Source organism: Eurosta solidaginis, chromosome 1 (genome assembly GCF_040869045.1).
Source record: "Eurosta solidaginis isolate ZX-2024a chromosome 1, ASM4086904v1, whole genome shotgun sequence".
Taxonomy (NCBI): Eukaryota; Metazoa; Arthropoda; class Insecta; order Diptera; family Tephritidae; genus Eurosta; species Eurosta solidaginis.
In genome coordinates, this window is record NC_090319.1 from 190622091 (window position 1) to 190637514 (window position 15424).

At 40.3% G+C, this 15424-nt stretch overlaps 1 protein-coding gene across 5 annotated transcripts in view; it reads left to right on the plus strand.

The window, feature by feature from the left end:
- Window positions 1–15424, plus strand: part of tw (Protein O-mannosyl-transferase 2) — a 2413568-nt gene that overhangs the window by 1765388 nt on the left and 632756 nt on the right. Inside the window, exon 11 of one of the 5 annotated variants that reach the window (XM_067760058.1) lies at window positions 6972–7151. The exons of the other annotated variants lie outside the window; for them this stretch is intronic. Within the exon in view, the coding sequence (XP_067616159.1) occupies window positions 6972–7136 (165 nt within the window). The 3' untranslated portion in view covers window positions 7137–7151. Of the gene's footprint in view, window positions 1–6971; window positions 7152–15424 lie in introns of those variants that run through there. 5 annotated transcript variants of the gene reach the window in all.

Below are 15424 nucleotides of genomic sequence, written 5' to 3' on the forward strand. Positions count from 1 at the left end.
GATGACTAATGTTTTGCACAGCCGACCTTTAAGAGCGTGGACTCACCGGCTTGTGTTTACAAATTAACGTTTGTGAATTAATGGTAACTGGATACCAATATGAATTTTTTTTTTTTTTTAATTTTGTTTGTTTTCATTTTTATTGACGAGTAAATTGGAATGCTATTGTTGAACCTGTTTGTTTTTTTTGTTTTTTCTTAAAATTATTGTGAGTCATTAGCATATTTTTTATATTGGGTAAGAATCTTTTTATGGACAATTATTTCCTTATTTTGAAGGTAGGTTAAAGTAAAAATATTTCCTATTACTATTTTCTATTCTATTTAGATATTTCCCTATTAGTATTTCCTATTCTATCGGTGGCTAAAGTAAAGATATTTTTTCTATTATATAAAATTATGAATTTTGGCTAAACGAGCGTGGCAACACCGGCACACTGGCAGGTGTAACCCTGCCGCCCACTTAACACACCACACACTAACACTAACACGTTCACACACATAAATTGTCACACCACACATATACATTCATATATAAACATTTTCACAATTTGTAAAATTTCGAACGCTACGGTCGATTCACGACATCGCAGATAAAAAAATTCAAATAAATAATTTTGTACACCTTTATTAAAGTTGAAAATCCCTTCTTCTTTTTATTTATTTTCGCCAAGATTGTTCGAGGTGAGTGCAGTGGAGTGAACAGTGAGAAAAAAGGGCTAAAATTATCTATGGTCCTTCGAGCCGGATATGAACCAGCGACCACGCCGAACCTCGGCTAATGCAACAAATGATCCGACAGGAATTTTATATACCCCGACTAAAGCCGTTAATAAAAAGGTGCATTTTCATGTGTAAAGTATGCACATTGCATAAACAGAAAATGCGCACGCAGATCATGGCAGCTTTACCACCTGAACGCTGCAATTTGATTCTGCCGTTCACTATCACGGGTGTTGATTTTGCCGGACCTTTCCAGCTAAAGGCCTCGGTGCTAAGGTCTTCTACCATAACGAAGGGTTACGTGGTCGCCTTTGTATGTTTTACGACAAAAGCGGTGCAATTAAAGTTATGTTCTGATCTTACCACTTCAGCTTTTCTCGCGGCATTTGCACGCTTTGTCGGACGGCCAGGATTTCCCTCAAAAATCATGAGCGACAATGGAAAAACCTTTATCGGTGCAAAAAAAGCCACCGAAAAGGAGTTCATCCAATTCGCTAAGCAAGTCTCGCCGGAAATCATTAAAAAGTACGCACCCCAAGGCAATAATTGGCAATTTATTCCCCCAGTGCACCACACATGGGTGGACTATGGGAATCAGCAGTAAAAAGCTTTAAATTACATTTAAAAAACAGCTGGCAATAATAAATTTACATTTGAAGAGTTTGCGACTCTTTTAATACGAGTGGAAGCCGTTCTAAATTCCCGGCCACTCTCAGCGCTCCCGCAAGACACCTCCGATTTTACAGCCCTTACTCCTGGGCATTTTCTAAGAGGAGCTCCACTTCTGGCTATCCCTGACACAAATGTTGACTCACTATCCCTCATAAATCGATGGGAATGAATTAAAATTATCCATTACGAATTCAGTCGCCGATGGAAGGAGGAATATCTAAAATACCTCCTTAAACGATATCGATGGAAAAATACACAAGAAGCCCCAAAAATGGAGAATGTGCCCTAATTCATGACGAATGTCTCCCTCCAACTGAATGGCGGCTAGGTCGCATTGAAAAGGTACATTATGGCTCCGACGGTCACATCCGAGTAGTTGACCTGCGTACCGTTTTACGGCACACTCACTCGACCGCTCGTAAAGCTTTGCTTTTTACCTATCGACCCTAATACCGATAATATTGATCACACAAATATCTAATAGCATAAAAATAAACCAAACCTAAACAAATTAACCGATTATACTTTAAAAAGCAATCGAAAAACCACTTAAATGAGAAATAAAATATTTATAATGTTGGGAATTGCGCTTTCTGCTCCACTCTAACTTTTAATTCTCTGCTTGAGTTGTAACTAATAAGATAATTGAATTTTATTTACCGCTCTACTTGTGTACTTATATATATACACGTACATATGTTTACATGTTTAAATGAATGGCTGAATATTCTACCTAACTGTTTTCTTTGCTCATTGCTTTTTAGCATAAATGGATTTTCACATTAAATTTTAGTTTTTAGTCATCGTATGATCTATGTCAAATAAATACATATTTGCAAACCGTTAAATAAGGTGTTATTTTATTTTCTTGTACATTGGATCAAAAGGTTATGGTCCCAGATCCACGCTAAAGCAAAATAAAATCTACAGTAGGCAAATTCGAATGGATAGCGATACCAAGACTAAGGAAGAAAATATCAGCATCGTTGAGGCTCCTGAAAAAGCCACCATCACCACGCTAACTCCGAGGCTCCAAAAGAAGATAACATCGCCAGTGTTAACTCTGAGGTTCGCATAATTCAAAAAATGGCAGAATCAAGAGTGTACCATATACATCGTTTTAATGGCGCAAATTATCAATTGTGGCGGCGGCAGATGGAGATCTACATGACCGAAAACAAACTGAAGGGCTACGTTTTAGGAAAAATTCCTAGACCGGACACAAACACACAAGAATGGGACGAGAAGGATGCTGAGGCGCAAGCATTCATAATGAAAGGTTTGGAGTTAGATCAGTTAAAGTATATGACTAACTGCACAACTGCAGCACAGATGTGGTCACGTCTTCAAGTGTTTCATTCAGAAAAAAGGGACCAATCCGCTCAAATTTTATTAGAAAAATTTATTAATTGCAAAATGATTGAGGATGAAAATGTGTATAATTTTATTGCTAAGGTAACCTCGCTAGCACAGAGGTTGAAAGACCTGGACCTTGAGCAAAAGGAACCCATGATCATAGCAAAAATTTTAAGCAGCTTACCACCGAAATTTGACCATGTGAGGACAGCTTGGTATGCAGTACCACGAGCTGAACAAAATCTCGATCGTCTCACTGAGCATCTAATAAATGAAGAGTCTCTCATTAATTCTCGTTCAGCTGAAGAAAACAAAGAAACAAAAGCTGCATATGTGCTTCAAAGCAACAAGGGAAAACGACGACCAGGGAAGTGCAACTATTGTGGCAAACAAGGGCACTGGGCAAGGGAATGCTACAAGCGGCAACAAACGGGTAAGCAAAAAGGCCAAAAATGAGAGGTCCAACAGTCATTCTATGTCAGTTCAGAAGGAAAGTACAACGAAAGCTTCGGTTAGTACGGTAGGTCCATCAGCAAAGCATTTATTCCTTTTACATTCCAAAAACACGGAAGGGAAAGTCAATGATGAGTGGTATGCAGATTCGGGTGCTACCGATCATATGTCATTTCAAGAAGAACTTTTCGATAACTTCAGATCCCTTTCAAAAGGTGCGTGCCAAGTTAAAGTGGGAGATGGAAGGAAGTTGGAAGTGAAGGGCATAGGTGACATAAAAGTTCTAACAGAGGCAACTAAAGATATTTGCTTAATTAAAGACGTTTTGCTTGTGCCCGATTTGGACAGAAATTTTATATCTGTATCCAGAGTGACAGAGAAAGGTATTAAATTAATTTTCACTGAAGGTGGAAAGCTGGTGCATTTTGAGAAAAATCGGTCAATTATAGCTAATGGAGAATGCGATGACAGGTTGTACAAGATGGATTTAAAGGCCATAAAAGAAAGCGAATTAAACGCGGCATCACTTCATTGCGTGTATGGTATGAGCGTTTAGGGCACGTGAATTTTGAAACATGATGACATGTTATACAAGATGGATTTAAAGGCCATAAAAGAAAGCGAATTAAACGCGGCATCAATTGCGTGTATGGCATGAGCGTTTAGGGCACGTGAATTTTGAAACTCTCAAAGAAATGTCGACCAAAGAAATTGTAAGAGGTATTCACATAGAAAATATAGGCGTATCAAATCCATTTTGTGAAGGATGCGTCTACGGAAAACAGCATCGCTTCAGTTTTCCCAAATCTGGTGCGCGACGTGCTACCAAAACTGGTGAGGTTTTTCATGTTGACTTATGTGGTAAGATGAGTACGCCTTCAATAGGTGGACCAAATTAATTCATGCTATTTAAAGATGATTTTTCGAGATATTGTTTCGTTTATGTTTTTTAAATATAAAACAGACGTTTTAGTCAACTTAATGAAATTCTGTACTGATGTTGAAGCAGATGGGCATAAAATCAACCGTTTGTGATCTGACGGCGGACTAGAGTTCTGCAATGAGTCTGTCGAAAAATTTCTCCTTAAACAGGGCATAAAGCACGACGTAACTACGCCAAGAGCTCTTGAACAAAATGGGTTCATAGAACGGCAGATTAGGACGGTAGTTGAAGCCGCGAAAGCAATGCTGCATATGAAAAATTTGCCTCTACATCTATGGGCAGAAGCTACAAATACTGCTGTATATTTGAAGAACAGAATGGCATCAGATGTCATTGGCGGTGCAACACCATATGAGAAGTGGTTTGGAACGAAGCCATCGGTATCATATCTTCGTGTTTTTAGCACTGAACTTTACATGCATATTCCAAAGGAGCAAAGAACCAAGTGGGAGAAAAATTCTATCAAGGGTGTGCTAATTGGTTATAATGACGCAAGTAAAGCTTATAGAGTTTACGAGCCACATGGAAGAAAGATTTTTATCAGACGAGATGTGATATTCAACGAGTGCCTTGACAGCGTGCATGAAGTGAGAGAACCGAAACATGTTGAGCAAGAAATCAAGGTAGGCAAACATGACTGTGAACAAAAAGTTTACAAAAATCCAAGGCTTCCCATTCCTCGAAGCCCATACTTAACACGAAAACGTAGCCGAGAGGGCAACGAAATTACCGATGAAAAAGAGACAGTGGGAGAAGTGTGTATAGCTGAAATTGAGCCAAAAAATTTAGAAGAAGCTTTGCGTAGCGACGAAGAAAACATGTGGCTTGCTGTGATTAATGAAGAAATAGGGGCATTGCACAAAACCAATACTTGGACGCTTGTACGCCGCACGCTGGACATGCACGTAATTTCAAATCGCTGGGTGTTCAAAAAGAAATTTAAGGCAAATGGAGCTGTGGATCGTTTTAAAGCCAGTTAAAGCCAGGCTTGTGGTTAGAGGTTGTGCACAAAAACGTGGTGTTGATTACAAAGAAGTGTTCTCAGCCGTTGTACGATACGATTCAGTTCGAGTTATATTAGCTATTGCAGCAGCAGAAGATTTCGAGATTTTTCAATTCGACGTAAAAACCGCATCTTTACATGGTATTGTAGAAGAAACAATTTACATGGAGAAACCTATGGCTTTGAGAAGGATGACCGGGGTGTGTTTATTAAATAAAGGCCTGTATGGTCTCAAGCAAGCATCCAAGAAATGGAACAAACGGATTGTTGTGTTTTTACTGGATTATGGATTTAATCAATCTAAAGCAGACACATGTGTTTTTACTTATAACAAAAATTCTATTTATTTATTCATGGCACTTTATGTCGATGATTTTTACTTTGCGGGAATAATAAGACATTCATGGAAACTTTTTGGTTGATTTGAATGCAGAAGTTGAAATTGTTTCCAAGGAACCAAAATGTTTTGTAGGCTTCCAAATTTTGAGAGATCGTGATAAACGTAAACTTAAAAATTTTCAGAGTGCAAACACAAACGTGTATTGGAAAGATTATACCACCTTGATTGCGTCCCAGTTTCGATACCTGCGGAACCAGCCATTATATTTTCAAACAAGGAGATTGAGCAACAAAAAATCTAAAATTTTCCCTATCGCGAGGCCATTGGTTCACTTATGTACATAATGATTATTACGCGACCTGATATTGCATATTCTGTTGGTATGCTAAGTAGATTTATGGAGCAGCCTACTGACATTCACTGGAATGGTATTAAACGAATTTTCATGTACCTGAGAGGTACACAAGAGCGGGGTACAGTTTTTGCAATTGGTACACGTGATACTAAATTAATATATGTTTTTTGCTGGCTCAAGGTCCAAATTAAAACACAAACGTTTCGTCTTTTTTGTCACTAAATTAAGTTTGTTCTGCGAGGCCGACTGGGGAGGTGATGTTGATACTCGACGCAGTACTTCAGGTTGGATAGCCTTTCTCAATGGAGGGCCAGTTGCGTGGAGTCCAAAAAACAGAGCGTGACGGCTACCTCTACTACTGAAGCTGAATTTGTCGCTTTTTGTGCAGCAACAAAATTTGCTGCATGGTTACGCAAACTGCTGGCAGTTTTAGGGTACAATCAGTATACTTCTACTTTAATTAAATGCGACAACCAAAGAGCAATCACGTTAGTTAAAACTCCAGAGTCGTCAAAGCGAACGCAGCATATCGATGTACAATACTTCTATACGTGTGATATGCAACGAGAAAGTCATATTAACGTGAAGTTCGTGCCAACTGAAGACCAGCTCGCCGAATTTCTGACGAAAGCATTGCCGAAAGACCGATTCAATATGCTCATCAATAAATGTGCAATGATTGACAATTGATTTTTTTTATTATTACGAAAGCGAGTGGGAGTGTTGGGAATTGCGCTTTTTCTCCACTCTAACTTAGAATTCTCTGCTTGAATTGTAACTAATAATATAATTGAATTTTATTTACCGCTCTACTTGTGTACTTATGTATATACACGTACATATGTTTACATGTTTAAATGAATTGCTGATATTCTACCTAACTGTTTTCTTTGCTCATTGCTTTTAGAATAAATGGACATTTTCACATTAAATTTTAGTTTTTAGTCATCGTATGACCTTTTTCAAATAAATACATATTTGCAAACCGTTAAATAAGATGTTATTTTATTTGCTTGTACATTGGATCAAAATATATTTATATATTTACATATGTCCATAAAGCTGCTTCTATCAAGCACTCAATATGCCCCTTATGAGACACTAAAGTCCATTCTTTCTCCATACAGGTTATCATGGACATGGAACTGGATGAATCCGCCCCAAAACCCACCATCCGCTCAGCGGTTACCGTGCCCGAGCACGCGCAACCCCGACAGCAGCGCCGCGCACCACTGCATCCCGAGCAATGGGCCCACCGGACCAAACTCCGGTATCGCAGAGACCTAACATAGCGGCCAATCCGCAAACGCCACAAAGGGATCCGGTTGTGGCACATGGCGTGCGCTGCCCACTCTGCCGCCGCCCACATGCGCTACGCCTATGCGCAATATTTCGTGGCATGCAACCGCTTAAACGGCAGCAGGTGGAACAAGCGCACGGCCATTGCCTAAATTGTTTGGCATTGTGGCATGCAACGACGGATTGTACCTCCACCACATTTTGCCAATTGTGTGACAGGCCACCCCATACCCTGCTCCACCGGACATCAAGGCGCAGCGTCCCCGTCGCGCCATCACCACGCAACAACGTGCGTCAACGGCCACGCGCTCATCATCATTCACAAGCACCACGTCCCCTATTGACAGCAGAACCCGCATCCAAGGCAGTGGACCCATCCAGGGGCCCGCTATCGCTCTCAAGTGGCATCACATCGTCGACCATCAACCACGCAACGCAGCCGTCGCCCATCAGGGCTAAGTAACTTCGTGGCAACCCTGCAGCAGCTACAACGATTGCTAGGCTGATCACTCGCCTAGGGGGGCCGGGATGGCTAAACGAGCGTGGCAACACCGGCACACTGGCAGGTTCAACCTTGCCGCCCACTTAACACACCATACACTAACACGTTCAGACACATAAATTGTCACACCACACATATACATTCATATATAAACATTTGCACAATTTGTAAAATTTCGAACGCTACGGTCGATTCGCGACATCGCAGATAAACAAATTCAAATAAATAATTTTGGACACCTTTATTAAAGCTGAAAATCCCTTCTTCTTTTTATTTATTTTCGCCAAGATTGTTCGAGGTGAGTGCAGTGGAGTGAACAGTGAGAAAAAAGGGTTAACAATTATCTATGGTCCTTCTCCCCGGATATGAACCAGCGATCACGCCGAACCTCGGCTAATGCAACAAATTATTCGACAGGAATTTTATATACCCCGACTAAAGCCGTTAATAAAAAGGTGCATTTTCATGTGTAAAGTATGCACAATGCATTAAAAGAAAATGCGCACGCAGATCATGGCAGCTTTACCACCTGAGAGCTGCAATTTGACTCTCCCGTTCACTATCACGGGTGTTGATTTTGCCGGACCTTTCCAGCTAAAGGCCTCGATGCTAAGGTCTTCTACCATAACGAAGGGTTACGTGGCCATCTTTCTATGTTTTACGACAAAAGCGGTGCACTTAGAGTTATGTTCTGATCTTACAACTTCAGCTTTTCTGGCGGCATTTGCACGCTTTGTCGGACGGCGAGGATTTCCCTCAAAAATCATGAGCGACAATGGAAAAACCTTTATCGGTGCAAAAAGAGCCACCGAAAAGGAGTTCATCCAATTCGCTAAGCAAGTCTCGCCGGAAATCATTAAAAACGCACCCCAAGGCATTAATTGGCAATTTATTCCCCCCAGTGCAGCACACATGGGTGGACTATGGGAATCAGAGGTAAAAAGCTTTAAATTATATTTAAAAAAACAGCTGGCAATAATAAATTTACATTTGAAGAGTTTACGACTCTTTTAATACGAGTGGAAGCCGTTCTAAATTCCCGGCCACTCTCAGCGTTCCCGCAAGACACCTCCGATTTTACAGCCCTTACACCTGGGCATTTTCTAAGAGGAGCTCCACTTCTGGCTATCCGTGATGCAAATGTGAACTCACTATCCCTTATAAATCGATGGGAACGAATTAAAATTATACATTACGAATTCAGTCGCCGATGGAAGGAGGAATATCTAAAAGACCTCCTTAAACGATATCGATGGAAAAATACACAAGAAGCCCCAAAAATTGGAGAATGAGTCCTAATTCATGACGAATGTCTCGCTCCAACTGAATGGCGGCTAGGTCGCATTGAAAAGGTACATTATGGCTCCGACGATCACATCCGAGTAGTTGACCTGCGTACGTAAATGGGTACACTCACTCGACCGCTCGTAAAGCTTTGCTTTTTACCTATCGACCCTAATACCGATAATTTTGGTCACACAAATATCTAATAGCATAAAAATAAACCAAACCTAAACAAATTAAACGATCTAAACGAATATGCTTTAAAAAGCAATCGAAAAACCGCTTAAATGAGAAATAAAATATTTATATTTATATATTTACATATGCCCATAAAGCTGCTTCTATCAAGCACTCAATATGCCCTTATGAGACACTAAAGTCCATTCTTTCTCCATACAGGGTATCATGGACATGGAACTGGATGAAGCCGCCCCAAAACCCTCCATCCGCTCAGCGGTTACCGTTCCCCGAGCACGCGAAACCCCGACAGCAGCGCCGCGTACTACTGAATCCCGAGCAACGGGCCCACCGGACCAAAGTCCTCGTCCTTCATCGCAGAGGCCTAACATAGCGGCCACTCCGCAAACGCCACAAAGGGATCCGGTAGTGGCACATGGCGTGCGCTGCCCATTCTGCCGCCGCCCACATGCGATACGCCTATGCGCAATATATCGTGGCATTCAACCGCTTAAACGGCAGCAGGTGGCACAAGCGCACGGCCATTGCCTAAATTGCTTGGCATTGTGGCATGCAACGACGGAGTGTACCTCCACCACATTATGCCAATTATGTGACAGGCCCCACCGTACCCTGCTCCAACGGACATCAAGGCCATCAGGGCTAAGTAACGCCGTGGCAACCCTGCAGCAGCTACAATGATTGCTAGGCTGAGCACTCGCCTAGGGGGGCCGGGATGGCTAAACGAGCGTGGCAACACCGGCACACTGGCAGGTGCAACCCTGCCGTCCATTTAACACACCACACACTAACACTAACACATTCACACACATAAATTGTCACACCACACATACACATTCATATATAAAGCACCACACATGAGTGGACTATGGGAATCAGCAGTAAAAAGCTTTAAATTACATTTAAAACACAGCTGGCAATAATAAATTAACATTTGAAGAGTTTACGACTCTTTTAATACGAGTGGAAGCCGTTCTAAATTCCCGGCCACTCTCAGCGCTCCCGCAAGACACCTCCGATTTTCAGCCCTTACTCCTGGGCATTTTCTAAAGAGGAGCTCCACTTCTGGCTATCCCTGACGCAAATGTGGACTCACTATCCCTCATAAATCGATGGGAACGAATTAAATTTATCCATTACGAATTCAGTCGCCGATGGAAGGAGGAATATGTAAAATACCTCCTTAAACTATATCGATGGAAAAATACACAAGAAGCCCCAAAAATTGGAGAATGCGTCCTAATTCATGACAAATGTCTCCCTCCAACTGAATGGCGGCTAGGTCGCATTGAAAAGGTACATTTTGGCTCCGACGGTCAGATCCGAGTAGTTGACCTGCGTACGTAAAACGGTACACTCACTCGACCGCTCGTAAAGCTTTGCTTTTTACCTATCGACCCTAATACCGATAATATTGGTCACACAAATATCTAATAGCATAAAAATAAACCAAACCTAAACAAATTAGCCGATCTAAAAGAATATACTTTAAAAAGCAATCGAAAAACCGCTTAAATGAAAAATAAAATATTTATATTTATATATTTACATATGTCCAAAAAGCTGCTTCTATCAAGCACTCAATATGCTCTTATCAGACACTAAAGTCCATTCTTTCTCCATACAGGGTATCATGGACATGGAACTGGATGAAGCCGCCCAAAAGCCACCATCCGCTCAGCAGTTACCATGCCTCGAGCACGCGCAACCCTGACAGCAGCGCCGCGCACCACTGCATCCCGAGCAACGGACCCACCGGACCAAAGTCCTCGTCCTGCATCGCAGAGGCCTAACATAGCGGCCACTCCGCAAACGCCACAAAGGGATCCGGTAGTGACACATGGCGTGCGCTGCCCACTCTGCCGCCGCCCACATGCGCTGCGCCTATGCGCAATATTTCTTGGCATGCAACAGCTTAAACGGCAGCAGGTGGTACAAGCGCACGGCCATTGCCTAAATTGCTTGGCATTGTGGCATGCAACGACGGAGTGTACCTCCACCACATTATGCCACACCATACCCTGCTCCACCGGACATCAAGGCGCAGGATCCCCGTCGCGCCATCACCACGCAACAACGTGCGTCAACGGCCACACGCTCATCATCATCCACAAGCACCACGTCCCTATTGGCAGCAGAACCAGCATCCAAGGCAGTGGACCCATCCAGGGGCCCGCTATCGCTCTCAAGTGGCATCACATCGTCGACCATCAACCACGAAGCGCAGCCGTCGCCCATCAGTGCTAAGTAATGCCGTGGCAACCCTGCAGCAGCTACAACGTTTGCTAGGCTGATCACTCGAACAGTGAGAAAAAAGGGCTAAAAATTATCTAAATAGTGAGGTTTTCTTAAATGAGACCCAGTCACCTAAATATTTTTATTTATTTATAATAACTAATAGTGTTAAATGAGTTATTCATGTAATATGGAATGATTTAGTTTTTCTGTTGTTTTCTTGATTTATTTTTTTCATACGAGGTGTGAAATTTGTAACATAGAGTAGTTGTAGTTGTTGACGGAAGAGCAAGGTAGCTATATATTGGTAGTAGTTCAATTTATGTGTAAAAGGAAGGTACATCGGATGCAAAAACTTTTCGTATCTTTAAATGTTCTTATCATATTTTCGATATTTTCCAGCAATATTTTTATTAGAGTTTATATGTCATGCGATTTCTGCGGCGGTCACCAAGACAGAATCGTCATGACTTTTATGAAGAATTTATGTTTATTCTTCCGGGATTGTCACATGCAAAACCTCTTGGGTTAGTGCAGTTAATTTGTCTTTGAGAACATACTTACTACTTACTTAATTGGCGCTTAACCGTATAAACGGTTATGGCCGTCCAACAAGGCGCGCCAGTCACTCCTTCGCTCCGCCAACCGGCGCCAATTGGTCACACCAAGGGAGTTTAAATCGTTTTCCACCTGGTCCTTCCAACGGAGTGGGGCCGCCCTCTACCTCTGCTTCAATAGGCGGGTTCCTATAGAAACACTTTCTTGACCGGAGCATCATCTTTCATTCGCATAACATGGCCTAGCCAGCGCAGCCGCTGCGTTTTAATTCGCTGGACTATGTTGATGTCTGCGTATAGCTCGTACAGCTCATCATTAAATCTTCTTCGGTACTTGCCATCGCCAACGCGTAGAGGTCCATAAATCTTTCGAAGAACTTTTCCCTTGAACACTCCCAAAGCCGCTTCATCTGCTGTTGTCATGGTCCATGCTTCTGCCCCATATAGCAGGACGAGTACGATAAGTGACTTGTAGAGTATGATTTTCGTTCGCCGAGAGAGGACTTTACTTTTCAATTGTCTACCTAGTCCAAAGTAGCATTTATTGGCAAGATTGATTCTTCGCTGGATTTAAGTGCTGATGTTGTTGCTATTGTTGATGCTGGTTCCCAAATAAACGAAGTCTTTTACTATTTCGAAATTATGGCTGCCAACTGTAGCGTGGTTGCCAAGGCGCGCATGCGCTAACTCTTTGCTCGATGACAGGAGGTACTTCGTTTTGTCCTCATTCACCATCAAACCCATCTTTACCTCTTCTTTTTCCAGTTTGGAGTAAGCAGAACTAACAGCGCGGGTGTTTAGGCCGATGATATCAATGTCATCAGCATATGCCAGTAATTGCACGCTTTTATAGTATATTGTTCCAGTGGGATTAAGTTCTGCAGCTAGTATAATTTTCTCCAGCATCAAATTAAAGGAATCGCATGATAGGGGGTCACCCTGTCTGAAACCTCGTTTAGTTTCGAAAGGCTCGGTGAGATCCTTCCCAATTCTGACTGAGCTGATGGTGTTGCTTAATGTCATTTTGCACAGCCGTATAAGTTTTTGGAAAATGGGTACCTATTATTATCATTTTAAATTTGCCTACTCGAGTAAATATTCAATTATTTTTCACCAATTAGTCCCTCAGGACAACTGTGTTTTTCCTTATAACTTTCAAGTCCTGGATTGCCGGCATTTCTTGCATGCCTGGTCGAATATTGTCCTAAGTCAATAACTTCCTCAACAATCTGGTTGCTTGAAATCCTTTCTATCGCGACATGTCTTTTTGCTGCAAATTTATATAGCGCTTCACATATATTTTTATAGATTCTCTTTGTGCCTTTTCTTCATTCTCTTTTTGTTCTTACTGGCTGGTTGTTTAGTACTCTTTTTTTTCGTTCTTAGTTTTTGCATATTTCCACTGTCCTAGAATTTCCTATTGCTTCATGACTATTTTGTCAGGAGCATTCAGAGGGATTACGCAAATTTTGATTTGCTATTAGACTTTGGTGGGGCTAATTAAGCTGACTTTACTGTCAATTGAGACATTTTGAATTGTCTATACTCTTCCTCAGATTGGATAAAAGAATTTAGATACGGTCTTGTACGGGTTTCACCTGCCTATATTTGTGCTTCATATAATTTTTACGCAACATAGCTATTGTGATGATCAATAGCATGAATGCGCAAATTTCGACCGCTAACCAAACATCTGGAATGTTTGGAAAATTTTTCGTATCTACCTCGGCTGGTGGTTCGTGTTTAGTTATTTTGTTTTCTGCTTCTGAATTTCCTGAATTTTCCTTTCCTAATTCATATCCGGCTAATGCTATCATTATGTCGTGAGCTATCTTTGTCCACCAAGCCATGTTAAAGTTCTCTAATATTATTTTTCTGCTTTTGTGAGAAAGGGGCTAAATTTAATTTTTAATACAATTTTTTATTTTATTATTTATATTATGCATTCCATTTTACTTGCTTATTTAGTTAACATTATTAAAGTATAAAAAAATGTTGTTCTTAATGGCAAAATTTCTTTCATTTAACAAATTTTTAACATTTTAGTATAATTTATTTTTCTTTCAACTTACAAAATGTTTTAAAAATTTATTTTATGCCATTTTAATTGATAGTGTTAATATCCTTTTTTTATAAAAAAAAATTCCTTTAGACTTTAACGTTAAAATTTTTTCAATAAGAAATTTTAAATTTTTTATGTATTTTCTTTACTGTTTTTTCAATATTTTTCCTTAAGCTAGTCCTACTTAGAGGAAAGAGAAGAAGAAAATAAATTCCCTAAGCATTCGAACTTAAATTTTGAAATTTAATTTTTAATAAAATTTTTTTTCAAATCATTGTTTTTTTTTTAATTTTAGCTGAAAAAATTAATTAATTTTTAACATTGTAAATTTTAAATATTCTTTTAATTTTTAATTACAATTCCTGATTTTTAAAAAAATTGCCTAAGCAAAAATAAAATTTTTGCTAATGGATAAGCTGTTAATCATGCTGCCAGTCTAAATTCTTCTTTTAGGTAGTATGCCAATGTTTGCCGTCAATAACAGTCTGCATTCTATATTCCACTTTACTATGCCGCTGGACCTTCAGTCATTAGCTCGATCTTCCGTCTGTGCCAGGGTTTGTTAATAACTTTAGTACCATTTCTGTTGTCCAGCTGTCCAGATGTGGGCTGTTTATTGCGAAGGCTGGCTTTGCCCGCAAGTACGAATGCCATATTCGCTTACTTTTGCGCGTGTAGATCAATGGAATTTTTACTTTTGCCTTACTGGTAAGGACTATTAAATTTTAATTTACTTTTTAGATTTGGCAGGATTTCTGGTCAGTTAGATTATTTTGGCAGTTTTGCCGATATTAATCTAAACTGGCAGGATCGCCATATAAAAGGTTCGATGTAAATTAAACAAAATAAATTTGATGTGCATTTATGTTCAGCGCAGAAATCTGATTGATTTTTATTGATGAAATTCATTCATATTTATACAAAAGTTCTTAACCTATACATACATACTTATATTAATATGTACATACTAGAGGTGCATGACTCAATAGTGAGAAATGGCTTGTCAGCAAATTATTATATTGACCTACATATTGTCAATATGATCCCCGCTTGAGCAGTTTGGTATGACGCATAAACATATTGGGCGATTTGGCAAATGCGAATGAACTCATGGTGGTTATCTGGGTCAATTAGATATGAATGTTTGTTTGTAAGTATATTTGTAACGTTAAGCGTGTTTGAAGTGAAGTGAATTCCACGCAATACTACACTAGTCTTCACACTCCTTATCAATCTAGGGCGTTGATCAGACAATTAAATAAGAGAGTTGGACGCGTCATATTTCTATTGATAGTCATAAGTAAAACCAACTAAACCTTAATCAGGTTATGCTACGGCTCACCTTTTTAGAAATTGCACGCGCCCAACGCTTTTATTTAATTATCTGATCAATGCCCTAGATTGATTAGGAGTGTGATGACTAGTACCTAGGAACTACCTAAT